The following is a 25709-nucleotide window of genomic DNA, read 5'->3' as shown; positions in this document are numbered from 1 at the left end:
CAACGTGGCAAGATTATTTCGGGGGAAACGGGGAATACCAGCAATATGATTAAATACCTCATCAAACACGGAGCAAACTTAAGGGTGGAGAACTGTACTGTGTTTAAAATAGCTCGGTAGAGTGGCCGTGCCAGCAACTTGAGGGTTCCAGGTTCGATTCCCGCTTCCGCCATCCTAGTCACTGCCGTTGTGTCCTTGGGCAAGACACTTTACCTACCTGTTCCCAGTGCCACCCACACTGGTTTAAATGTAACTTAGATATTGGGTTTCACTATGTAAAGCGCTTTGAGTCACTAGAGAAAGGCGCTATATAAATATAATTCACTTCACTTCACTTCACTAAAAAGCCGGCTTCTACAACACCAGCATCGTCGTCGTCACCTCAACAAGACACTGCTCAACCGTCGATAACTTCAGGTTAGAGATGTCGATAAGTGCTTTAAAATGTAATATCAAAAATTATCGGTATCGGTTTCAAAATAATCGGTATCGGTTTCAAAAAGCAAAATGTATGACTTTTTAAAACGCCGCTGTGTACACGGACGTAGAGAGAAGTGCAGAGCGCCAATAAACCTTAAAGGCACTGCCTTTGCATGCCAGCCCAGTCACATAATACCTACGGCTTTTCACACACACACACAAGTGAATGCAAAGCATACTTGGTCAACAGCCATACAGGTCACACTGAGGGTGGCCGTATAAACAACTTTAACACTGTTACAAATATGCAGCACACTATGAACCCCCACCAAACAAGAATGACAAACACATTTTGGGAGAACATCCGCACCGTAACACAACATAAACACAACAGCACAAATACCCAGAACCCCTTGCAGCACTAACTCTTCCGGGACGCTACAATATACACCCCCCACTACTCCCTAACCCCACCCCCCACCACCTCAAAGCCCCAACCCCGCCCACCTCAACCTCCTCATGCTCTCTCAGGGAGAGCATGTCCCAAATTCCAAGCTGCTGTTTTGAGGCATGTTAAAAAAAATAATGCACTTTGTGACTTCAATAATAAACATGGCAGTGCCATGTTGGCATTTTTTTTCCATAACTTGAGTTGATTTATTTTGGAAAACCTTGTTACATTGTTTAATGCATCCAGCGGGGCATCACAACAAAATTAGGCATAATAATGTGTTAATTCCACGACTGTATATATCGGTATCGGTAATTAAGAGTTGGACAATATCGGAATATCGTATATCGGCAAAAAAGCCATTATTGGACATCTCTACTTCAGTTAATAAATAAATGGTTATTATGTCAACAGTACTCATCCCTTGTGTGTTTTAAACATGTATTGTCAAGTAAATTACACAAGAAAATTATGCAACCCATTGCATTATTTTCACATGATTAATATCGAATTAAGTACTCAGTTGGTATCGGTTTTGTTTTAAGGGTAATGGTATTGGTACTGGTATCGAACATTTTTCAACGATACCCAGCCCTACATATGGGACGGTTTAGTAAGTAAGAATTGTTTTAGTTATATTGTAAAACTTAAAAACGTTGCGTGGAGTGACGTAATTCCATGAGTAACATTCAGCTCACTAAATGTAACATTTTATGCAAGCATAATTGGTAGCAAGGAAAAAAAAAATATATTTTTAGTGGGAGTATTTAATATGACCGCAAATGAGGAAATGAAAAGAGTGTTTTTTTTAGCTCAATGAGAGCCAGAAATGTCATCATCCCATACTTGGGTTTTTTACTTTGCTGTATATCATTGCGAACAAAGCCTCGGGTGCTGGCTGCGGCTGGAACCAGCTAGATCAGACCGGTAGCTGTGGGTGGGAGGGGGCGGGTGGGCGGTGAGATGGAGGGAGGGTGCTGTTGGATTGTGGGTGCAGCTGAGGATGAAGAGGAACTATACGAGGAAGGGATCGAGTGGCTGGAGGAGGAGAGTTTTGCAGAGTGGATGGTCTGGCAGGCAGACAGTCATGAACACCCCCCCGGCCCCCTACATTAGTCAGTGATGTAATGCAGAGGGGCTATTTATAGCTGCGCTGCTGCACTGCTGCCTCCATAGCTTCAACGACGACATCCATCAGCTGCGAAAGCCTCAGGGAGGTTGAGAGCAGCAACCACCAGTAGCATGTGGTCACCATAATAAGCAAGTGTTGCCACAGTGAACAGGTTTTTAATGGTCTTGTGAAAAGTTTTCCGTACAGTAAAATCCCCCGATCAGATACCGTTACTTTGTGCAAATATACCTAGTACGACAGCTAAAATTGAAAAAGCTTTGTATTTCAAGTAGTAACACGTCTCGTAGCATAAATAATATGGATGTATAAAAAAATGTTAGATTTTTTGAATGAATCACAATTCTTGTAACGGTTTTTATTTTATTCCGAAATTATCAATCTGCTTGTGGTGAAGAGGAAGGCAGTACATTGCAACCCCACTGAGACTGAAATGTAGGACGGGGGAGAAAGGGGGTGTTATTATTATTTTTTATTATTTTTTGTATTTTTTATTTTTTTAAATTAATTGACTTATTTTATTTATTTTTGGTGGGGGAGGGGGAAAAACCAGTGTCTGTTTTCTCAGTAGCTGTATTATGATTTCCCTATCAAATTAATAAATAAATATTATATATATATATATATATATATATATATATATATATATATATATATATATATATATATATATATATATATATATATATATATATATATATATACTATTTGCCAAAAGTATTTGGCCAGCTGCCTTGACTCACATATGAACTTGAAGTGCCATCCCATTCCTAACCCATAGGGTTCAATATGATGTCGGTCCACCTTTTGCAGCTATTACAGCTTCAACTCTTAAGGGAAGGCTGTCCACAAGGTTGTGGAGTGTGTTTATAGGAATTTTCCACCATTCTTACAAAAGCGCATTGGTGAGGTCACACACTGATGTTGGTCGAGAAGGCCTGGCTCTCAGTCTCCGTTCTAATTCATCCCAAAGGTGTTCTATCGGGTTCAGGTCAGGACTCTGTGCAGGCCAGTCAATTTCATCCACACCAGACTCTGTCATCCATGTCTTTATGGACCTTGTCATGTTGGAAGAGGAAGGGGCCCGCTCCAAACTGTTCCCACAAGGTTGGGAGCATGGAATTGTCCAAAATATTTTGGTATCCTGGAGCATTCAAATTCCTTTCACTGGAACTAAGGGGCCAAGCCCAACTCCTGAAAAACAACCCCACACCATAATTCTGGTCATTTAAATGGGTGGCCAAATACTTTTGGCAATATAGTGTATCTATATCTGTCTGTCCTGTCCAGTGTCAGGACGGGGAGTTTTCCGCAGTTTACTGCGAGGATTGTTTTCCCAGGAAGCAAACGGACTACTCTGGACAAGGCGTGCAGGTAAAAACATGATTTAATCCTGACTCAAAAAAGGTGAAAACAAAAAGGCGCACAACGCGAAGGCACAACTTAACGCAGGATACAAAAGCTAAGACTTAGCATAAACTATGGACATGAAACAAAAAACTCGCTAACTGAGGCATGAATAAACAAAACTTACTTTGGCGAGCATGAAACAATCAATGTACAGAACAATGTCGCCAGGACGCCTAACTGGAAAAACAGGCTTAAATAATAGTCTCTGATTAGAGCAGGTGCGTGATCCGAACACATGAGGCAGGTGGAACTAATGAGTCGTCGTGGAAACTAAAACAAACAAGGGTGCACAAAAACAGAACATAACTAAACAAAACATGATCTGGACCACGGATCATGACATCCAGCTACTCAGACAAATGATATTGTTGATGTAGATCAGGGTTCCCCAACTTTTTTTTTCCACCAGGGACCGGTTTAGAATAGAATAGAATAGAAAGTACTTTATTGATCCCTGGGGGAAATTCAGCACCACATTCGCTCACAATAGACAATAAACACTTAAGTATTTTTTACATATAATATATATATATATATATATATATATATATATATATATATATATATATATATATATATATATATATATATATATATATATATATATATATATATATATATATATATATATATATATATATATATATATATATAATATAAATACAGTCTATTATACACCATTATTCACATGTGAATAATAAAAATACAATCTATTATACAGCATTATTCACATGTGAATAATATAAGAAAATGTTATAGTTTATAGCATTACTTTCATGGACCGGCTTTCTACGTGGGGCAGATAAAAACAGCAAAAAAAATTAGCCTTTGGCTACAATCTGAAAGTTAAGTCGGAGAAAATGTGGTAGTTTATAAATTAACTAGATGAGGCAATTCCTGAAGAAATTGCATGTAGATGCTCCAATGCTGACAGAATGTAGTATGAATGTAAGAATAGTTTGAATGTTGGAATGTTTTGAATGTTGAAGCATTTGAATTTCCAGGAAAACCGGAATTTGGTTTGGAACTTGGGAAATACTTTGTTTGAATGTCCAGGATGAGTGGAATATGTTGAAGGTGGAATGGTTTGAATAGGTTGAAAAATGTTGGAATTGTGGAAGTGTGAAAAATGGATAATTCATTTGTAATGGGGAACATTTCCCTAAAAACTGAGAATTCTTGGAAATCCAGGAATTTCTTTACAGTTTTTGAAAGGGAGCACACAATTCTTGGAACAGGCTGAATATTTTGAAGTTGGAACGGTTTGAGTGGGAGTTGTGGAACTTTGAAAAATGTCCCATTCTTTTCAATAGGAAATTTGGGGATTTCGGGAAAAGAGGGGATTTTTTTTGGGAAAATTCGAATGTTCTGAATGAGTTGGAATGGTTGGTGTTGGAATTTTTCAAATCGGTCAAGAAATGTTGAAGTAGTAACATTTTCAATTGAAAAATGGTAGTAAGGAATTCCTGTAATTTCAGGAAAACCGGGAATTTTTCCAGTTCGAAAAACAACGTTGTTTTTTTGTCCTGATTAAAAGGAATGTTTTGACGGTAGAACGGTTGAAATGGGTTGAAAAATGTGGAAGGAGTAGTCGCCAGAAAAAAGGGTCAAAAAAGCTCTGGGAATTCCTGGAATTTTTTTTAACTTGAAAATGAATGAGTGGAATATGTTGAAGGTGGAATGGTTTGAATCGGTTGAAAAATGGAGAAATGGTGGAAGTTTGAAAAATGGCCAATTCATTTTGAATGGGGAAAAATGTCCCGGAAAACCTGGAATTCTGGGAAATCTGGGAATTTGGGGAATGTGTGCGATTGGAATGGTTTCAATCGGATGAAAAAAGTGGAAGGTAGAGCGCACCAAAATCTGGAGAAGAAGAACAAGAAGAAGAAGAAATTGAATACAAAATGGATTAATTTTGGTGTAGAAAACCATACCGGTACCGGTCCCTGGACCGGTGGTTGGGCACCACTGATGTAGATGATCTATATCTGCTGTACAGATTTACTTTAGAAAAGAGAAGTTGGATACTTCTCTTGTTGCGTTATTTGTATTTGACTTTATTAAATGTTTGGGAAGCATTTTATTTAGCAAAACCAGTTTTTTTAAGTAATATAAAACATCATCAGTCGTTTATCTACTTTATGGGGGAATGCTGACACAGTTACGCGGTGACCCACAGGTACCTGTTTTTGTGTATTTGGGTTCTGCATAAATCCTAAAAATATGAAACCAAACCATGGCGGCATGGATATTCATAAAATAATCTTGCCTTCCTTCATACTTCCTTCAAACGAGCCAATTTGTGACTTGTGTCTCAGTTGTGATGTCAGCGGATTATCCATATATGGTATTCATTTATCCAAAGAGCTTTGTTTGTAGTCCGACATTGTAATCAGTAAGCTTCTTTTTCTCCTCTATACTCTTGTTGTGGGGCAGACTGGCTCGTACATGCACATGCATCCTCCGCTGTTGCCATTTGTAATATAAAGTAGCGTATAGTTTGAACTTATTTGTTTCAGACTCTATGTGGAAGTTAATGTCATACACCTGCAGATGATAATAGGATGCTATTGAAACAAGATACAACTGGAGAGCAGTTATCAGCTCATTTAAAAATGTTTTTATTTATTTTTATCATCAAAATCAATTACAAAACCCAAAAGCAGTGAAGTTGGCACGTTGTGTAAAAAATCATAGATAAAAACAGAATACAATGATTTGCAAATCCTTTTGAACTTATATTCAGTTGAATAGACTGCAAAGATAAGACATTTAATATTCGAACTGAGAAACTTTTTTTTTTGTGCAAATAATCATTAACTTAGAATTTAATGGCAGCAACACATTGCAAAAAAGTTGGCACAGGGGCATTTTTACCACTGTGTTACATGGCCTTTCCTTTTAACAACACTCCGTAAACGTTTGGGAACTGAGGAGACCAATTTTTGAAGCTTTTCAGGTGGAATTTTTTCCCATTCTTGCTACAGCTTAAGTTGTTCAACAGTCCGGAATCTCCGTTGTGGTATTTTAGGCTTCATAATGCGCCACACATTTTCAATGGGAGACAGGTCTGGACTACAGGCAGGCCAGTCTAGTACCCGCACTCTTTTACTATGAAGCCACGCTGTTGTAACACATGGTTTGGCATTGTCTTGCTGAAATAAGCAGGGGCGTCCATGATAACTTTGCTTGGATGGCAACATATGTTGCTCCAAAACCTGTATGTACCTTTCAGCATTAATGGTGCCTTCACAGATGTGTAAGTTACCCATGCCTTGGGCACTAATACACCCCCATACCATTACAGATGTTGGCTTTAAACTTTGCGCCTATAACAGTCCGGATTGTTCTTTTCCTCTTTGTTCCGGAGGACACGACGTCTACAGTTTCCAAAAACAATTTGAAATGTATTTAGTTTAGTTTATTCACAATACCATATAACAATTACAATAGTAGTGAATATCATCATTTAAAGATGTTGGTACATGAAAGGGTCCCCCAAATAAGCTAGAAGAAGCTTGTGACAGGGGTCCAGAGGACAGTATATACTGTACATGGAATGATGAAACATGGTAGCAAGCACAACAACAACAAAAAACAACAACGTTATAAGATAAACACAAGATAATAGTACTAGAGCAAGCATACACATACATACACACATTCATTCAACCATGCAAAACACAACAGTAGTCTACACCACATGAGGCATTAGAGATAGGTGGTTAATAGGTAAGTTTTCAGTTTCTTTTTGAAGTTGGAGAATGGATACAGCATCTTGAGGCTCTCATTAAGCCGGTTCCAAATCTTTGGTCCCCTGTGGACTTGTCAGACCACAGAACACTTTTACACTTTGCATCAGTCCATCTTAGATGAGCTTTGGCCTAGCGAAACGTTTCTGGGTGTTGTTGATAAATGGCTTTCGCTTTGGATAGTACAGTTTTAACTTGCACTTACAGATGTAGCGACCAACTGTAGTTACTGTCAGGGGTTTTCTGAAGTGTTCCTGAGCCGATGTGGTGATATCTTTTACACACTAATGTCGCTTTTTGATGCAGTACCGCCTGAGGGATCGAAGGTCACGGGCATTGCCTCTTACGTGCTGTGATTTCTCCAGATTCTCTGAACCTTTTGATGATATTACGGACTGTAGATGGTGAAATCCCTAAATTCCTTGCAATAGCTGGTTGAGAAATGTTGTTCTTAAACTGTTGGACAACTTGCTCACACATTTGTTCACAAAGTGGAGACTTTCGGCCCATCCTTGTTTGTGAATGACTGAGCATTTCATGGAAGCTGCTTTTATACCCAATTATGGCACCCACCTGTTCCCAATTAGCCTGTTCACCTGTGGGATGTTCCAAATAATTATTTGATGAGCATTCCTCAACTTTCTCAGTCTTTTTTGCCACTTGTGCCAGCTTTTTTTTAAACACGTTGCAGGCATCAAATTCCAAATGAGCTAATATTTGCAAAAAATAACAACGTTTCTCAGTTCCAACATTAAGTGTCTTGTCTTTAAAGTCTATTCAATTGAAAATCGGTTGAAAAGGATTTGCAAATCATTGTATTCTGTTTTTATTTACCATTTACACAACGTGCCAACTTCACTGGTTTTGGGTTTTGTAATATTCATTAAAATGCAAAAAAGTACCAAAAATTGGTTCACATCGGTTCTAATGTGAAAGGGACCCATCCCTAGCTGCAATAGTTACAAAGGTGTGTCAGCCCCATGCATGAAATGGTTAATTTGTGACTAACAAGTAGCAGAAACTCTTTTCTAGGTCAAAGGCTGTTTACATGACCTCCGCTTTTATCATAACACCCAACCGTGCTTGATATGCAACATCAGGTCACCGAGTGTATTTTTTTTTTTGCTTTTCCGGCCACGCCTCACCTCGACGGAATCCCTTTCAAGTCAAACGGCACCTTGCTGTGCGACATTGCAACCTTCTAGTTAATTATTTTCTGGATGCTTCTGCTTGGGTTGTTCCCGCTTGACAAGGCACCAGCAAGCCTTCACGCGACGTCGACTCGTTCCTCCTGGCAGCTGCTGAGAGTTAGTCTATGGCCTGAGGGTCCAGACAGGTCGACTCCTGGCATCTTACACAATGCAGAAGGCGAGCTGGGGGGGGGCAAAGGACAAAGCGGCAGATAGGTTCCGATAAACCCCTCCATTCGCACCTGACACCGCCCACCCAGATAACCCCCTTCTGCGGCGTCAGGGTTACCTGACATCTTACTTCCCCAGTCCATAGTGGATCTAACATAATAGTGTGAGAGTCCAGTCCATAGTGGATCTAACATAATAGTGTGAGAGTCCAGTCCATAGTGGATCTAGCATAATAGTGTGAAAGTCCAGTCCATAGTGGATCTAACATAATAGTGTGAGAGTCCAGCCCATAGTGGATCTAACATAATAGTGTGAGAGTCCAGTCCATAGTGGATCTAACATAATAGTGTGAGACTCCAGTCCATAGTGGATCTAGCATAATATTGTGAAAGTCCAGTCCATAGTGGATCTAACATAATAGTGTGAGAGTCCAGTCCATAGTGGATCTAACATAATAGTGTGAGACTCCAGTCCATAGTGGATCTAGCATAATATTGTGAAAGTCCAGTCCATAGTGGATCTAACATAATAGTGTGAGAGTCCAGCCCATAGTGGATCTAACATAATAGTGTGAGAGTCCAGTCCATAGTGGATCTAACATAATAGTGTGAGAGTCCAGTCCATAGTGGATCTAGCATAATAGTGTGAGAGTCCAGTCCATAGTGGATCTAGCATAATATTGTGAGAGTCCAGTCCATAGTGGATAAAGCATAATATTGTGAGAGTCCAGTCCATAGTGGATCTAGCATAATAGTGTGAGAGTCCAGTCCATAGTGGATCTAACATAATAGTGTGAGAGTCCAGTCCATAGTGGATCTAGCATAATAGTGTGAGAGTCCAGTCCATAGTGGATCTAGCATAATATTGTGAGAGTCCAGTCCATAGTGGATAAAGCATAATATTGTGAGAGTCCAGTCCATAGTGGATCTAGCATAATAGTGTGAGAGTCCAGTCCATAGTGGATCTAGTTAATAGTGTGAGAGTCCAGTCCATAGTGGATCTAGCATAATATTGTGAGAGTCCAGTCCATAGTGGATCTAGCATAATATTGTGAGAGTCCAGTCCATAGTGGATCTAACATAACAGTGTGAGAGTCTAGTCCATAGGGAATCTAACATAATAGTGTGAGAGTCCAGTCCATAGTGGATCTAGCATAATATTGTGAGAGTCCATTCCATAGTGGATCTAATATAATAGTGTGAGAGTCCAGTCCATAGTGGATCTAGCATAATAGTGTGAGAGTCCAGTCAAGAGTGGATCTAGCATAATAGTGTGAGAGTCCAGTTCATAGTGGATCTAACATATTAGTGTGAGAGTCCAGTCCATAGTGGATCTAGCATAATAGTGTGAGAGTCCAGTCAAGAGTGGATCTAGCATAATAGTGTGAGAGTCCAGTTCATAGTGGATCTAGCATAATAGTGTGAGAGTCCAGTCCATGGTGGATCTAACATATTAGTGTGAGAGTCCAGTCCATAGTGAATCTAGCATAATATTGTGAGAGTCAAGTCCATAGTGGATCTAACATAATAGTGTGAGAGTCCAGTCCATAGTGGATCTAGCATAATAGTGTAAGAGTACAGTCCATAGTGGATCTAACATAATATTGTGAGAGTCCAGTCCATAGTGGATCTAACATAATAGTGTGAGAGTCCAGTCCATAGTGGATCTAACATATTAGTGTGAGAGTCCAGTCAAGAGTGGATCTAGCATAATAGTGTGAGAGTCCAGTTCATAGTGGATCTAACATATTAGTGTGAGAGTCCAGTCCATAGTGGATCTAGCATAATAGTGTGAGAGTCCAGTCAAGAGTGGATCTAGCATAATAGTGTGAGAGTCCAGTTCATAGTGGATCTAGCATAATAGTGTGAGAGTCCAGTCCATAGTGGATCTAACATATTAGTGTGAGAGTCCAGTCCATAGTGAATCTAGCATAATATTGTGAGAGTCCAGTCCATAGTGGATCTAACATAATAGTGTGAGAGTCCAGTCCATAGTGGATCTAGCATAATAGTGTAAGAGTCCAGTCCATAGTGGATCTAACATAATATTGTGAGAGTCCAGTCCATAGTGGATCTAACATAATAGTGTGAGAGTCCAGTCCATAGTGGATCTAACATATTAGTGTGAGAGTCCAGCCCATAGTGGATCTAACATAATAGTGTGAGAGTCCAGTCCATAGTGGATCTATCATAATAGTGTAAGAGTCCAGTCCATAGTGGATCTAACATAATATTGTGAGAGTCCAGTCCATAGTGGATCTAACATAATAGTGTGAGAGTCCAGTCCATAGTGGATCTAACATAATAGTGTGAGAGTCCAGTCCATAGTGGATCTAACATATTAGTGTGAGAGTCCAGCCCATAGTGGATCTAACATAATAGTGTGAGAGTCCAGTCCATAGTGGATCTATCATAATAGTGTAAGAGTCCAGTCCATAGTGGATCTAACATAATATTGTGAGAGTCCAGTCCATAGTGGATCTAACATAATAGTGTGAGAGTCCAGTCCATAGTGGATCTAACATAATAGTGTAATAATATTGCTTTGTTTAATATTATTGTCCCACTTGGATTGCATTTATGAGGCCCTTAACATGTACGAAAAACTGCCCAATTGGTCTGGCAAAGAATGCAGTATTTAGGAGTCCTGAACCCGGAACTAAAAAAAATGGTTCCGTCGCATATGCACAAAAATGTGATGTGTGAATGTTGAAATGCGCGGGGCGTCACGCCAACTTCATGCTTCACGTAAGCACATTTCCATAGGCCGTGGATAACTCGTTCGGGCTTCGCCAGAGTTTGATTTCAACGATGTAAAAAGGACACAAAATCCACTTTTTTGCCAATGCATTTACCGTATTTTCCGCACTATAAGGCGCACCTAAAAACCACAATTTTTCTCAAAAGCTGACAGTGCGCCTAATAACCCGGTGCGCTTTATTACGATTCATTTTCATAAAGTTTCGGTCTCGCAACTTCGGTAAACAGCCGCCATCTTTTTTCCCGGTAGAACAGGAAGCGCTTCTTCTTCTACGCAAGCAACCGCCAAGGAAAGCACCCGCCCCCATAGAACAGGAAGCGCTTCACCCGCCCCCGGAAGAAGAAGAAAAAACGCGCGGATATCACCGTACGTTTCATTTCCTGTTTACATCTGTAAAGACCACAAAATGGCTCCTACTAAACGATCCGGTTCATAAAAAGACGCAATCTCTCCATCCGCACACGGATTACTACCGTATTTCACAGCAACTGAACCGCACTGTGGAACGGGAGCACGTACGGTGAATATTCGCTCCACAGGGAATGAGAAGTCATCCTTCACTGTGGTTCTAGCTTGCCATGCTAACTTCCACTCATGGTGATATTCAAAAGGAAGACCTTGCCAAAAGAGACCTTTCCAGCCGGCGTCATCATAAAAGCTAACTCGAAGGGATGGATGGATGAAGAAAAGATGAGCGAGTGGTTAAGGGAAGTTTACGCGAAGAGGCCGGGTGGCTTTTTTCACACAGCTCCGAAGGCGAACACACCTTCACTAAGACGGGCAGACAGCCTCGGACGACATACGCCAACATTTGCCAGTGGATCGTAAATGCTTGGGCAGATATTTCGGTCACAACTGTGGTCCGAGCTTTCCGGAAGGCAGGATTCACAGAACAACAGCGACACTGACTCCCGATGACTTCTACGAGACGGAACCGGCCATTTTGGATCCCACGCTTGCGCAACTTTTCAATTCGGACACCGAAGACGAAGAATTCGAAGGATTTACGAATGAAGAATAACTTCAGAAGGTGAGCGCTATGTTTATTTTGTGTGTTGTGACATTAACGTTCGAGCAACATTATGTTACTATTGCTCTACACCATTTTGAATTTTACTATGTTTGTGATTGCACATTTGCGTACATTTTGGGACAGAGTTGTTAGAACGCTGGTTTTCAATATATTATTAAAGTTTGACTGAACTATCTGACTGTTTTTTTGACATTCACTTTAGCGCAGCGTTTTTTTGACATTCACTTTAGCGCAGCGTAGGCGCGGCTTTTAGTCCGGGGCGGCTTATTGGTGGACAAAATTATGAAATATGTAATTCATAGAAGGTGCGGCTAATAATCCGGTGCGCCTTATAGTGCGGAAAATACGGTAATGCAGGGGTGTCCAAAAATGTTGACTTGGGGGCCGCATTGGGCCAAAAAAAATGTGGTTGAGGGCCGAAAGCCAACTGCATGTAATGTAACTATATATATATATATATATATATATATATATATATATATATATACACATACATACATATATATATATATATATATATATATATATATATATATATATATATATATATATACATATATATATATATATATATATATATATATATATATATATATATATATATATATACATATATATATATATATATATATATATATATATATATATATATATATATATATATATATACACATACATACATATATATATATATATATATATATATACAAACACACACATTCTATTAATTGGATATTAAGAGTATACGAAAGTTTGACTTCTACCTTGTTTACTTCTGTGACAAACTCCTTAAAGTTTTGTAATCAATCAGAATTATCAGGCAGTTTAAATGCACCAAACATGGATAAGTATGGAGAGTATTAAGCATTTTCCAATCACGCTTTGTAATTTTTTAAATTTTTTTATGGTGATTGGACGCTTTTTATAATATCCATATCTGTTTACATTTTTTTGGGGCCCGGCCGGGCACAGCCCGAAGAGGCAACGTGGGTCCCCCCTCCAATGGGCTCACCACCCATAGCAGGGGTCATAGAGGTCGGGTGCGATGTGAGTTGGGCGGCAGCCGAAGGCAGGGCACTTGGCGGTCCGATCCTCGGCTACAGAAGCTAGCTCTTGGGACGTGGAACGTCACCTCGCTGGGGGGGAAGGAGCCTGAGCTAGTGCGCGAAGTGGAGAAGTTCCGGCTAGATATAGTCGGACTCACTTCGACGCACAGCAAGGGCTCTGGAACCAGTTCTCTCGAGAGGGGCTGGACTCTCTTCCACTCTGGCGTTGCCGGCAGTGAGAGGCGACGGGCTGGGGTGGCAATTCTTGTTTCCCCCCGGCTCAGAGCCTGTACGTTGGAGTTCAACCCGGTGGACGAGAGGGTAGCTTCCCTCCGCCTTCGGGTGGGGGAACGGGTCCTGACTGTGGTTTGCGCTTACGCGCCAAACCGCAGTTCAGAGTACCCACCCTTTTTGGATTCACTCGAGGGAGTACTTGAGAGTGCTCCCCCGGGTGATTCCCTCGTGCTACTGGGGGACTTCAATGCTCATGTTGGCAACGACAGTGAAACCTGGAGAGGCGTTATTGGGAAGAATGGCTGCCCGGATCTGAACCCGAGCGGTGTTTTGTTATTGGACTTTTGTGCCCGACACAGATTGTCCATAACGAACACCATGTTCAAACATAAGGGTGTCCATATGTGCACTTGGCACCAGGACACCCTAGGCCGCAGTTCCATGATCGACTTTGTAGTTGTGTCATCGGATTTGCGGCCTCATGTTTTGGACACTCGGGTGAAGAGAGGGGCGGAGCTTTCTACCGATCACCACCTGGTGGTGAGTTGGCTGCGATGGTGGGGGAGGATGCCGGACAGACCTGGCAGGCCCAAACGCATTGTGAGGGTTTGCTGGGAACGTCTGGCAGAGTCTCCTGTCAGAGAGAGTTTCAATTCCCACCTCCGGAACGACTTTGAACATGTCACGAGGGAGGTGCTGGACATTGAGTCCGAATGGACCATGTTCCGCGCCTCTATTGTCGAGGCGGCTGATTGGAGCTGTGGCCGCAAGGTAGTTGGTGCTTGTCGTGGCGGTAATCCTAGAACCCGTTGGTGGACACCGGCGGTGAGGGATGCCGTCAAGCTGAAGAAGGAGTCCTATCGGGTTCTTTTGGCTCATAGGACTCCTGAGGCAGCGGACAGGTACCGACAGGCCAAGCGGTCTGCGACTTCAGCGGTCGCAGAGGCAAAAACTCGGACATGGGAGGAGTTCGGGGAAGCCATGGAAAACGACTTCCGGACGGCTTCGAAGCAATTCTGGACCACCATCCGCCGCCTCAGGAAGGGGAAGCAGTGCAGTGTCAACACCGTGTATGGTGGGGATGGTGCTCTGCTGACCTCGACTGCGGATGTTGTGGATCGGTGGAGAGAATACTTCGAAGACCTCCTCAATCCTACCAGCACGTCTTCCTATGAGGAAGCAGGGCCTGTGGAATCTGAGGTGGGCTCTCCTATTTCTGGGGCTGAGGTTGCCGAGGTAGTTAAAATGCTCCTCGGTGGCAAGGCCCCGGGGGTGGATGAGATCCGCCCGGAGTTCCTTAAGGCTCTGGATGTTGTGGGGCTGTCTTGGTTGACAAGACTCTGCAACATCGCGTGGACATCGGGGGCGGTACCTCTTGATTGGCAGACCGGGGTGGTGGTTCCTCTCTTTAAGAAGGGGAACCGGAGGGTGTGTTCCAACTATCGTGGGATCACACTCCTCAGCCTTCCCGGTAAAGTCTATTCAGGTGTACTGGAGAGGAGGCTACGCCGGATAGTCGAACCTCGGATTCAGGAGGAACAGTGTGGTTTTCGTCCTGGTCGTGGAACTGTGGACCAGCTCTATACTCTCGGCAGGGTCCTTGAGGGTGCATGGGAGTTTGCCCAACCAGTCTACATGTGCTTTGTGGACTTGGAGAAGGCATTCGACCGTGCACCCCGGGAAGTCCTGTGGGGAGTGCTCAGAGAGTATGGGGTAACGGACTGTCTTATTGTGGCAGTTCGCTCCCTGTATGATCAGTGTCAGAGCTTGGTCCGCATTGCCGGCAGTAAGTTGGACACGTTTCCAGTGAGGGTTGGACTCCGCCAAGGCTGCCCTTTGTCACCGATTCTGTTCATAACCTTTATGGACAGAATTTCTAGGCGCAGTCAGGGCGTTGAGGGTATCTGGTTTGGTGGCTGCAGGATTAGGTCTCTGCTATTTGCAGATGATGTGGTCCTGATGGCTTCCTCCGGCCAAGATCTTCAGCTCTCACTGGATCGGTTCGCAGCCGAGTGTGAAGCGACTGGGATGGGAATCAGCACCTCCAAGTCCGAGTCCATGGTTCTCACCCGGAAAAGGGTGGAGTGCCATCTCCGGGTTGGGGAGGAGATCTTGCCCCAAGTGGAGGAGTTCAAGTACCTCGGAGTCTTGTTCACGAGTGGGGGAAGAGTGGATCGTGAGATCGACAGGCGGATCGGTGCGGCGTCTTCAGTAATGCGGACACTGTATCGATCCGTTGTAGTGAAGAAGGAGCTGAGCCGGAAGGCAAAGCTCTCGATTTACCGGTCGATCTACGTTCCCATCCTCACCTATGGTCATGAGCTTTGGGTCATGACCGAAAGGACAAGATCACGGGTACAAGCGGCCGAAATGAGTTTCCTCCGCCGAGTGGCGGGGCTCTCCCTTAGAGATAGGGTGAGAAGCTCTGTCATTCGGGGGGAGCTCAAAGTAAAGCCGCTGCTCCTCCACATCGAGAGGAGCCAGATGAGGTGGTTCAGGCATCTGGTCAGGATGCCACCCGAACGCCTCCCTAGGAAGGTGTTTCGGGCACGTCCGACCGGTAGGAGGCCACGGGGAAGACCCAGGACACGCTGGGAAGACTATCTCTCCCGGCTGGCCTGGGAACGCCTCGGGATCCCCCGGGAGGAGCTGGACGAAGTGGCTGGGGAGAGGGAAGTCTGGGCTTCCCTGCTTAAGCTGCTGCCCCCGCGACCCGACCTCGGATAAGCGGAAGAAGATGGATGGATGGATGTTTACATTTTGTGTTGGTTGGATTTTTTAGATTTTGTTTTGCACCATGACTAGGGAAGGTTGTTTGCATTCGGTCATATAAATAGATGCTGCACATTCCAACCATAAAAAGTCTTTGACCAGGAAAAACTCATGTTGTCCACTAGATTGTGTCGAAATAGCAGCATTTAAAATGGTATACTTTTAAAATGAATGTAAGATTCCTTATTAATCTCACGACATCCCGCGGGCCAATTTGAAGACTTTGGACACCCCTGGTTTAATGCTTCATATTCATATTTGGGAGGATGTCTAATTTATCTCGGCGATCATTTTGCCACTTATTGCTGTCACAATGCGTTACTGTGAGGCACGTACAGTCACGTACGGCATCTAGCGCAAGAAGCTCTCCTGTGTTGTAGTAATAAATTGAGTAACCAAGCAAGAGTCAAAGCAAGAGTCAAAGTGTTAGGTATTCTTTTGATAGTGCTGGCATGTTTAAATGTCAAAGATTGCACATCAAATATTACATCATTTTCACATGTAACTCTAATCTGGCTGTGAGAAGGCTACAGTATGAACACATTTTTGTTGCAAGTTACACAAATTATATTTATCGTGGGGGTTACCAGAGTCACCCGCCTCTTCTAAAGTTTTACGTATCACTGCAGCGACTGTCTTATCAAACAGGGCACAGCACTATTTTGGCCACATCCATCTTCCTTTTCACCTTTTTCCCGACCCCACCATTTATTTTTTCAATTTCAGCCCAGGTTCAGTTCCCAGAGACCACACAGCAATGACAGGCTCACAGTCTTACTTCTCTGCAGTTTGCTGGAATCAAGCGCCTCCTACTAAATTGTGATTGGGCAGAGCGCGCAATGCTCAGCCACGTAGCTAATTTCAACCTGATTTGCATATTTATGAGGGGGTGTGGCCTGGGCGTGGTCGTCTGCAGTCCAGTTCCACATTGATTGCGATGTAACAAAGGAACATGCGTGGATTTGTGCACACTTTAATAACATCTAAATGTTTATGTTTGCTGGATTCGAACGTACGTCTATTTTGCGTAGGAAATCCACGCAACTCTTAATACATGAGGCCCCTGGTCACATCACAGTCCTGTTGTTCATTGAAAATGTTTCTATAGACATAGTGAATTAGCCGTGGCAAAGGTAAACGTAGACGGAAGAGCATATATGGTCACATTGTGTCTACTATTCAATTTCCTTTGAGGTGAAAGACGCCATTATGTAACTAAATATCTCCGGGGAGGGAACTTCATTTGTTACCTGTGCTGCCCGGTGGGTGTAACGTGAGTAGCAACGGTCAACATTCAGTCCTCTGGCACCGATAGCCTGCAGGTTACATAACAAAAACCATGACCCAAAAAGTGTGGTCAAAAGTTTACACTTGTAAAGAACACACAGCTAAATTTTTTACTCTGACTACAGATCTTACATATATATATATATATATATATATATATATATATATATATATATATATATATATATATATATATATATATATATATATATATATATATATATATATATATATTTTTTTTTTTTTTTTTTTTACTCTGACTACAGATCTTACATATATACATATATATATATATATATATATATATATATATATATATATATATATATATTGCATTTCTTTTATATATATATTTTATATATACTATATATATTAGACATGTATACACATATATATTATATATATACATATAAACTCATCGCATGCATTTATTATTTAAAACAAATTATATAATTTGCTTTGTAATTTTTGTTTAATAATCGTGATATTACAGTTTTGTCTAACATTTTGCAACATTTTTGTATTTTGAACTAAATCATGAAATTGCGATAATACAATCAACTGCAAATGTGAAACTGTGTGATATAAACTTGTTACAATCAAAGTGAGAGCTTTCAAACCTTTATTTTATTTATTTTTTTATCATTTTGATGATCAAGCCTTACAGTTTTTGAAAACTTTCATTGATCTGAGATTTTTCAATTGAAGCTTTTCATAAGCTGTAAGCCTTAATCATCAAAATGATGTCAAAAAAAGGCTTGAGGTGTCTGGAGTGTCACATTATGACCCTATGTCATATGAACCTGTTCGCTGGAATAAACAAAACTTGGCACAATGTTCACCTTTTTGGAGTTCCACCTGTGTATGGATTTACAGTATGTTTTCTAAATACACTACTTCAGTAAGTATATCATTCTATATTTTAAATAAGCCAAAAGTAATGACTTCTACTAATTGCGATGTTACATGGTTCTTGGTGCGGTAGTGTATGTATAGTAAATGTTCACCCAAATAATCATGTACATATAAATGCTTTTTTTTTTCCCTTGTAGATCTGCTTCTTGGTATCAGCGTTCCGTGGCCGGGTGTTTTCTGAGGACAGCTGTGCAACTCTGGCGCTCTTCTCGCACTATTTCCACCTCAGCCAGTTCTTTTGGATGCTAATACAGGTAAGAGCAGGTGTCAAGTTAGCATGAAGAACACCTGCCCCTCACATAATGGCTATTATAGGTGTTCTCCGTAGCAGGCGTTTTCAACATGTCCCCTTTTCTACACCAAAATTCATCTATTTAAACTTACTTTTATTCTTCTTCTCCAGATTTTGGCGCGTTCTACCTTCCACTATTTTCACCCGATTCAAACCGTTCCAACTTCAAACTGTTCAGCCTATTCTGGAATCGCGGGCTTTCCCTTGACAAATTCCCTAAATTCCCAGATTTCCCAGAATTCCAGGCTTTCCGGGACATTTTTCCCATTCAAAATGAATTGACCATTTTTCAAACTTCCACCATTTCCACATTTTTCAACCGATTCAAACCATTCCACCTTCAACACATTCCACCATTCTGGAAATTCAAATTATAATTTTTTTCAAGTTAAAAAAAATTCCAGAATTTTCCAGAATTCCTGCTTTTCCAAAGCTCTATTTCCACCCTTTATTCTGGCACCTACTCCTTCCACATTTTTCAACCGTTCCACCGTCAAAACATTTTTCCTAATGAGGACAAAAAACCAAGTTGTTTTTTGAACTGGAAAAATTCCGGTTTTCCCGAAATTCCAGGAACTCCGTAATACCATTTCTCGATTCAGCATGTTACTACTTCAAGATTTCTCGACCGATTTGAAAAATTCCAACACCAACCATTTCAACTCATTCAGATCATTCATGTTGTTTACCATTTTCAAAAAAATTCCCGCTTTTCCCGAAATTCACAATTTTTTGGGAAATTCCCGTTGAAATCAATGGGACATTCTTCAAAGTTCCACAACTGCCACATTTTTTCATTTGATTCAAACTGTTCCAACTTCAAAAAAGTCAGCCTGTTTGGGAATTGTGTGCTCTACTTCAATAACTCTAAAAAAATATTCCAGGATTTCAGTTCAATTTCAGCATTGGAGCATTCACACGCTGTAGCGGTAAAGTCCTATACTCTTACTGCTACTGGTTGCCGAAAATAACTGAAGCTAGTTTAGACGTGTGCAGCTGGCTAATAATTGATGTCCAGAATTGTGTCCATGTTTAACACAAATATTTATTAACATACAGTCACATAAATCAAACTCACTTTGTAACAAAAACGGAAAATAAACGGGAGCAAACAAATCATAGCCTGGCACAGTCAAAAACTGTTGCGCCTCCACTCAGCAACACCTGAGCAAGATCCCAGCCCCTCCCTAAGTAGACTGGCACTTGGCCTTGAGCCAACCCCTTTAGTGACGTCGTGAATTTGACGGACAGAAAGAGTATATGGCTCTAACACACGCAATTCCTTTTCTCAGGCAGGTTTTCATAAGTATGTCGTTTTGCTCTTTTTTTCTTACATTTTTACTGTTTTTTGTTTTTTCCGACAACATGTTGCGGGCCAATAAAACTCGAGCTGCGGGTCACGCTTTGGACACCTGGACTACATCTACATCACTAGATCAGATGCGACATTTATGAACTTTTGCCACATAGCATCTTGTTGCTGTTGATATTTTTGCATACGGTTCCTTTTCGGCACGCTGCTATTTAAAAAAATTAAATAAAATCGATTCCCATCTGATTTCACGATTCTTATTAATTCCGATTCTAAATCAATTCATATTTTTCAAAATCCGTTTAAAATAAAACTTCTTTTTTTTTTTATGTAAGAGCTCAGTTTAAAAAAATACCTTTTCAGGCCATGATAATGCAACCAGAAGGAGCTTTTCTAAGCTTGATTATAATTAACATACCAAATAACACATTGCAAGAATCGGTTTGAATTGAGAATCGTGTTGAATTTGATTCTGAATTAAATCGTCACCCCAGGAATCACAATAGGATCAAAGATTCCCAACCCTACTACTATTGGGATTTAACGAACAGAAAACAATACGTGAAGCTAGACGAACACACGTCTACAACGCTAAATATATCCTGTGGCGTACCTCAGGGATCAATACTCGGACCAAAATTGTTCAATCTCTATATAAATGACATTTGTTACAAAATATTTAAAGTTAGTATTATTTGCAGATGATGCAACAGCTTTTTGTTCAGGAGAGAACACACAGAAAGAAGATAATACAAATAATAACAGAAGAAATTAACAAATTAAAAAGATGGTTTGGCAAAAACAGACTATCTTTGAATCTCAGTAAAACTAAAATAATGCTATTTGGTAACAGTAGAAGAGAAAGTGAAACACAAATACAAATAGACGGAATAGAAATTGAAAGAGTAAATGAAACCAAATTTCTAGGTATAAAGATTGATGATAAATTGAACTGGAAATCTCATGTAAAAAATATACAACATAAAGTAGCAAGAAACACGTCAATAATGAATAAAGCAAAACATGTACTGGACCAAAAATAACTTCATATTCTCTCCTGCTCGCTAGTGTTACCATGTCTGAGTTATTGTGCAGAAATATGGGGAAATAACTACAAAAGTACACTTCATTCATTAATCGTGTTACAAAAAAGATCAGTTATAATAATACATAATGTTGGATATAGAGAACATACAAACCCTTTATTTATTGAATCAAAAATACTGAAATTTCACGACAAAGTGAATTTGCAAACAGCTAAAATTATACACAAAGCAAACTATAATCTGCTACCCAAAAATATACAACAGTTATTCTCAACAAAAGAGAAGAAATATCATCTTAGAGAAAAATGTAATTTAAAATATTTGTACGCACGTACAACACTTAAGACCTTCAGTATATCAGAATGTGGAATTAAATGATGGAATGGATTAAGCAAAGAAATCAAACAATGTACTAATAAGATCCACTTAAATAAACTCTTTAAACTTAAAGTGTTTACAAAGTACAAAGAAGAAGAACCATGATAAACACTCTGAATTTATCTCATCCATCCATTCATTTACAAGATAATCTTACTCATCTCACCATATTAAATATTTATTTAAATATTTTTATTGTGATTACTTATGGAGTATATTGTGAATACATTGAAAACAGGAAGTGAACAAAAGTGTTAGCAACTGCTACGTAAAGGAAAAGGGGTCGGATTAAATAAGCTCTGCTTCTTCCTACTCCTTTTCGGACATGCCGAATAGAGAAACTGGAAATGGTGACGTGTCATGTTGTATGCGTGCATGTTCCGAATAAACTCAAACTCAACTCAACTATTTAGTTGACCCCTTTGCTAGCTCAGTTAAAACATAACATATCGTCTCTCAGGCAGGTTTTCATAAGAGGGGGAGATAAAAATAGCAGAATGTTGCATGACATGACCTGTGATCCCAGGACTGCTACCACTTAATAGCAAGCTGGTCCCTAGCTCCTCCTTCATGGCCATCTGACCCCAGTTTTAGTCGTGCGGGGGCTTTTCTTTTCTTGCGTAACTCCAACGAGGCCTAACTTTCATCTGTAGCTTCAAATTTGAACGAGATGCTTTACTAGTCCGACATGAAACTCTTTTACTAGTGAAGTTGAACACAATCTGCCAAACGCAGAGCAAAGAAAACAGTTTTGTGTGGGACGTGATCTTGGCTGAGGGCCATTTTAATCCTTCTCAGAGTCCACCAAATGGCTTTGGATGTGCAGAGAAAATGCAGGAATGTACTGATCGTGACCCAAAGGGCTTAAGAAACCCTTTCTCGGTACACTAGCGTGGCGTATTAAAAAAAGGTCAGAAAAACATCAAACTAATAATAATAACTAGAAAATTCCCGCGGAAATTTTGATGGGCCTGCTATCTGTGCCTTGGACCTCTGGCCGGTGGTCGCCGGAAGCAGCCGTACTTATTAAATGGTGCCGAGTGTCTCAATCCGTGAGTTTTTATGTGTAACTGTACAAAATGAATTACAGAGCTAGCCTAAAACGTTAGCATGCGCACATTAAAATGCTAACACCCAAACAAATGTGCTAACGATTGCATTCTAACAGATAGCATGTCTCGCATGTCAATTAACACGGCTGTAAGGTGTATGGCTTCGGAAACAGAGAAAAAAAGTGTAAAAGTAGATGAAAAAGTTTGCATGTTTAAGTTAGCTACCTAGTATGCTATCATTTGCATGCTAACAAGTTAACAAGTGGCACATACCAAGTAATATGACTCTGGGGGTAAACAGTAGCAAAACTAGCTCAAAAAGTTAGCACACTAATGTTAGCATGCTAGTAAGCTAACGTGACCATAATAATAGTTAGCATGTGTCACGTACCAAGTAATATGACTTTAGGGTAAACAGTAGCAAAACTAGCTCAAAATGTTAGCATGCTAATGTTAGCATGCTAGCAAGCTAACGTGACCATAATAATAGTTAGCATGTGTCACATACCAAGTAATATTACTCTGGGGGTAAACGGTAGCAAAACTAGCTCAAAAAGTTAGCACGCTAACGTTACCATAATAATTGTTAGCATGTGTCACATACCAAGTAATATGACTCTGGGGTAAACGGTAAAAAAACTAGCTCAAAAAGTCAGCACGCTAATGTTAACATGCTAGCAAGCTAACGTGACCATAATAATAGTTAGCATGTGTCACATACCAAGTAATATGACTCTGGGGTAAACGGTAGCAAAACTAGCTCAAAAAGTTAGCACGCTAATGTTAGCATGCTAACAAGCTAACGTGACCATAATAATAGTTAGCATGTGTCACGTACCAAGTAATATGACTCTGGGGTAAACGGTAGCAAAACTAGCTCAAAAAGTTAGCATGCTAATGTTAGCATGCTAGCAAGCTAACTTGACCATAATAATAGTTAGCATGTGTCATGTACCAAGTAATATGACTCTGGGGTAAACGGTAGAAAAACTAGCTCAAAAAGTTAGCACGCTAATGTTAGCATGCTAGCAAGCTAACGTTACCATAATAATAGTTAGCATGTGTCACGTACCAAGTAATATAACTCTGGGGATAAACAGTAGCAAAACTAGCTCAAAAAGTTAGCACGCTAATGTTAGCATGCTAGCAAGCTAACGTGACCATAATAATAGTTAGCATGTGTCATATACCAAGTAATATGACTCTGGGGTAAACGGTAGCAAAACTAGCTCAAAATGTTAGCATGCTAATGTTAGCATGCTAGCAAGCTAACGTGACCATAATAATAGTTAGCATGTGTCACGTACCAAGTAATATGACTCTGGGGTAAACGGTAGCAAAACTAGCTCAAAAAGTTAGCATGCTAATGTTAGCATATGACTCTAAGGCAGTGGTCCCCAACCTTTTTGTAGCTGCGGACCGGGGGGCATTATGGTATTTTTTTTTTTTTTGTCATAAAGAAATACAATCATGTGTGCTTACGGACTGTATCCCTGCAGACTGTATTGATCTATATTAATATATAATGTAGGAACCAGAAATATTAATAACAGAAAGAAACAACCCTTTTGTGTGAATGAGTATAAATGGGAGAGGGAGGTTTTTTGGGTTGGTGCACTAATTGTAAGTGTATCTTGTGTTTTTTATGTTGATTTAATACCAAAAAAATAAAATAAAAAAAATAAAATTAATTTTAATTTTTTTAATTTCTTGTGCGGCCCGGTACCAATCGATCCACAGACTGGTACCGGGCCACGGCCTGGTGGTTGGGGACCATTAATGTAAGGTGTATGGCGGGGGAATTACAGAAAGAAAAAAAAAGAGCACAAATAGCAAATAAAAGTTAGCACTTTAGGGTTAGCATGCTAACATAAGCATGCTAGCAGTTAACAAATGTCACATACCAAGTTACATGACTGTAAGGTGAACGGTTGCAAAAATTAGCTCAAAAAGTTAGCACTCCATCCGCTTTAATGGAGGAAGGCCGGGTAGATGGCGCTCGCCTCACTCCCATGGCCATCCAGCCAAAACCAAACATTGGACGACAAAACTTTTTAGCCAGGGTTAAAGTAGACAAGTGTGTGAACAAAATCAGACGTGCTACGTGAAAGTATGGCTGAACGAAGGTGCGTACCTATTCAATGGGCCCATAGCGAGTATTTTTTCGGAATAGCGTTGCCGTGGTAACACGAAATGTACCCCGTGAGAAGTACCGCTGTTGCCCTTACCAGGAAAGGTATAACATATGTGGGGGTTTGTTGGTTGATTCGTCGCTTATTATCCGCAAGAGTTTAGGATAGAAGATTAATAATTAAAGAAAAAGTTGAAGTATTAGCAACAATAATATGGGCTGCTTGCATTGCAGCAGACCCATAATAACGACAGATAGATCTAGCGGATCTAGAGATGTAAGGGTTGAATTAACTTAGACTGAAATTAGACTAAAATTAAATTTCTTAAACTAAAAGGGAAAAAAAAAATAAAAAATCTTGAAAAAAAACAACTTACAGTTCTCATAAAATAATAATGAATCAGAATCAATGTTGTTATGAATTATTCAAGACTCCAATTACTTTGCATCAAATATTATACTTTGAAGTTTTCATTGACAAAAGGGCATAAAACAAACAACAACAAAAACCTACAAAAATTATAAAAACTTAAAATCGACGGATGGATCTGAAGTTGATCTTAAGTTTACACTTAAGTTAATTTAAGTGTTGAAAAATTAAAAATAAATGTATGACATATTTTTAACACTTTTATAAGTAATGGCCTTTTGGATTCTCAAAAATCTTAGTGGGACTTTAAAAAAAAAAAAAGTCATTGCTCAAAAATATTAATGAATTGACCTTAAATAGGTCAATAGTAAACAGGTCAATAATTTGTAACGTGGTAAAATAATAGGCCAATTACTTCACATCAGAATGTCCACTTTGAAATCATTTTTGAGAGAAATATTGCATATATTGTGTTTTGCCATTAAAAACAGAGTTTTGACAAAAAGGGCAAAAACATAAAAATAATAATAATAATAGTAATAACTTACTAAGCCAGAT

General features: G+C 40.2%; 1 protein-coding gene across 1 annotated transcript in view; it reads left to right on the top strand.

Moving 5' to 3' along the window:
• The window catches only part of adgrv1 (adhesion G protein-coupled receptor V1), a 513902-nt gene that overhangs the window by 383923 nt on the left and 104270 nt on the right, over positions 1–25709 (top strand). The window contains exon 89 of the mRNA XM_061980535.1: positions 18708–18824. Within this exon, the coding sequence (XP_061836519.1) occupies positions 18708–18824 (117 nt within the window). The remainder of the gene's footprint in view (positions 1–18707; positions 18825–25709) is intronic.

Source organism: Nerophis lumbriciformis, linkage group LG20 (genome assembly GCF_033978685.3).
Source record: "Nerophis lumbriciformis linkage group LG20, RoL_Nlum_v2.1, whole genome shotgun sequence".
NCBI classification, from domain to species: domain Eukaryota; kingdom Metazoa; phylum Chordata; class Actinopteri; order Syngnathiformes; family Syngnathidae; genus Nerophis; species Nerophis lumbriciformis.
This window is presented reverse-complemented; position numbering and strand designations above follow the sequence as displayed.